Source organism: Palaemon carinicauda, chromosome 2, assembly GCF_036898095.1.
Source record: "Palaemon carinicauda isolate YSFRI2023 chromosome 2, ASM3689809v2, whole genome shotgun sequence".
NCBI classification, from domain to species: Eukaryota; Metazoa; Arthropoda; class Malacostraca; order Decapoda; family Palaemonidae; genus Palaemon; species Palaemon carinicauda.
The window spans coordinates 58,171,290-58,173,789 of NC_090726.1; the positions used below are offsets into that span (position 1 = coordinate 58,171,290).

The following is a 2,500-nucleotide window of genomic DNA, read 5'->3' on the forward strand; positions in this document are numbered from 1 at the left end:
ATTGCGCACAATAAGAGATAGTTAGATAAATGGCGGAAGTGGAGGATTGTAGCGGATGAAAAACAGATAACAAAACAACTTATTGTAAATAGACAACTTCTTAAAGTTAACATGAAGAGGCAGAAACTGAAATATAAGGATGTTAGTAGTAGTACTAGGAGAGAGAGAGAGAGAGAGAGAGAGAGAGAGAGAGAGAGAGGTGGTGAATATATATAAAAAACAGAATGCAGTAAACAAAACAACATTGAAACAATGAGAGAGAGAGAGAGAGAGAGAGAGAGAGCTATAAATGAAGTGACCAAAACAACATTAAAAATATTATTGAGAGAGAGAGAGAGAGAGAGAGAGAGAGAGTATAAATGCAGTGAACAAAACAGAAATATTATTGAGAGAGAGAGAGAGAGAGAGAGAGAGAGAGTATAAATGCAGTGAACAAAACAGAAATATTATTGAGAGAGAGAGAGAGAGAGAGAGAGAGAGAGAGAGAGTATAAATGCAGTGAACAAAACAGAAATATTATTGAGAGAGAGAGAGAGAGAGAGAGAGAGAGAGAGACTATAAATGCAGTGAATAAAACATTGAAAATATTGAGAGAGAGAGAGAGAGAGAGAGAGAGAGAGAGAGAATTAATTGAACAAGACGTACATGCACAGAATTTACTGAGAAGCAGACATAGAGCCAGACAAACAAGCAACAGACATGCTGTATGAGACGGGAGCCATTGTTACGGGTAGCCCTCTGCTGTAAGAGGTGCAGCAGCCTAAGGTATTCACGGGACAGATTTGGCGCAACTTGGCATGGCTGTTGGTGGTAGCAGCAGCAGCAACAACGAGTAGGAGGAGGAGGAGTGAGTAGCCATCCCGCGAGTGGGGCGACTTCTGGTGGATGAACGAAGGCGACGGCGCTGTGGCAGTGGGTTTGAGGCAGTGTGCCCCTAGCTGGTGTCTCCGTCGGTCGCATATGTTATCTCGGCCGTTACCCGGACCTTCGTCATGTTCTCGTGGGTAAGCAGAGAGGAGAAGCGCCGTCAGCTTCAGATGTGCGAGACAGTGCTTGAAGGCCTCAAGGCCGTCTACAAGCACAAGGTGCTGCCCTTGGAGAAGGGTTACCAGTTCCAGGACTTCCATTCGCCGCCCCTGGATGACACGGATTTCGACGCCAAGCCCATGATACTTCTGGTGGGGCAATACTCGACAGGTAAAACGACCTTCATCAGGTACATTCTCGAGAAGGACTTCCCTGGCATTCGCATCGGGCCCGAGCCTACGACGGACAGTTTTGTGGTGGTCATGCACGGCGACAGGGACGGCATCATACCCGGCAATGCCCTGGTGGTCGATCCTAAGAAGCCCTTCAGACCACTGTCGAGATACGGCAATACTTTCCTTAACAGGTTCCAGTGTTCGAATGTCGACTCGAGCGTCCTGAAGGGCATCACCATCGTCGACACGCCAGGTATCCTGTCGGGGGAGAAGCAGAGAGTCGACAGAGGATACGACTTCCACACCGTCTTGGAATGGTTCGCCGAGCGCGTCGACAGGATTATCCTTCTTTTCGACGCACACAAACTCGACATTTCCGACGAGTTCCGGTGCTTCCTCGAAAGACTACGGGGTCAGCACGACAAAATACGCATCGTGCTTAATAAAGCTGACATGATTGACCATCAACAGCTCATGAGAGTGTACGGGGCACTTATGTGGTCACTGGGCAAGATTCTCAACACACCGGAAGTCGAAAGAGTATACGTGGGGTCCTTTTGGAATCAACCTCTAAGATACGACATCAACAGAACGTAAGTACTGCTCCTGCTCTTTTCCCTTTAATGTTTTCCTTGTTAACCGTAGGCTTATACCCAGCTGTTGACAGATAAACCCATATGGGCGATAGCTCCCCTTCCAAGAGGTAAAAAATGTTTGTTATTTTTATTAGTTGTAAAATCAAAAGTTTTCTTTTCAGTTTCCCGAGTTGCTTTATGAAAATACCCACCTAAATTGAGTAAACACTCGTTCCACTTTTAATGCTTAAATAAAGAAACAATAAGCTAATCTAATAATAAATTGGTCTCCACTTAAGAGACACTCCCTTCCTACGGAAACATCGTTGGAAAAGCACCAAAAGTCATCGTCTATGGCCCGTCTGAGAGAGAGAGAGAGAGAGAGAGAGAGAGAGAGAGAGAGAGAGGTAGGTAGGTACATAGTATGTCACCAATATAGCTCAGTCGTTCCCCCTAAAGGTGGGGCTTCCCTATAGGTGTAATTCGGTGGCTTATGCCCCTCGCCCGACACTTACTCCCTGGCCTCCGTCAACATCATCATGTCTCGTGTGTCTCCATCCCTCATTTGCCCCGCCCTGTGCCCAGCCCGTATCTGTCTCACTTTGCCCTATCTTGGGACCACGTGACATTTACCGAAGATTCGCCTTATTATCTCCAATATAGAAAATGTGACGTCACAGATATTCGCTGTCGATGGGAAGATGATTTAACTTCATTTTCATG

The 2,500-nt window shown here is 46.3% G+C and overlaps 1 protein-coding gene across 1 annotated transcript in view; it reads left to right on the forward strand.

Annotated features, from left to right (window-relative positions):
• The first annotated feature begins 808 nt into the window (after positions 1–808).
• Past1 (putative achaete scute target 1) overlaps positions 809–2,500 on the forward strand; it is a 149,851-nt gene continuing 148,159 nt past the window's right edge. Inside the window, exon 1 of the mRNA XM_068356103.1 lies at positions 809–1,795. Within this exon, the coding sequence (XP_068212204.1) occupies positions 993–1,795 (803 nt within the window). The 5' untranslated portion in view covers positions 809–992. The remainder of the gene's footprint in view (positions 1,796–2,500) is intronic.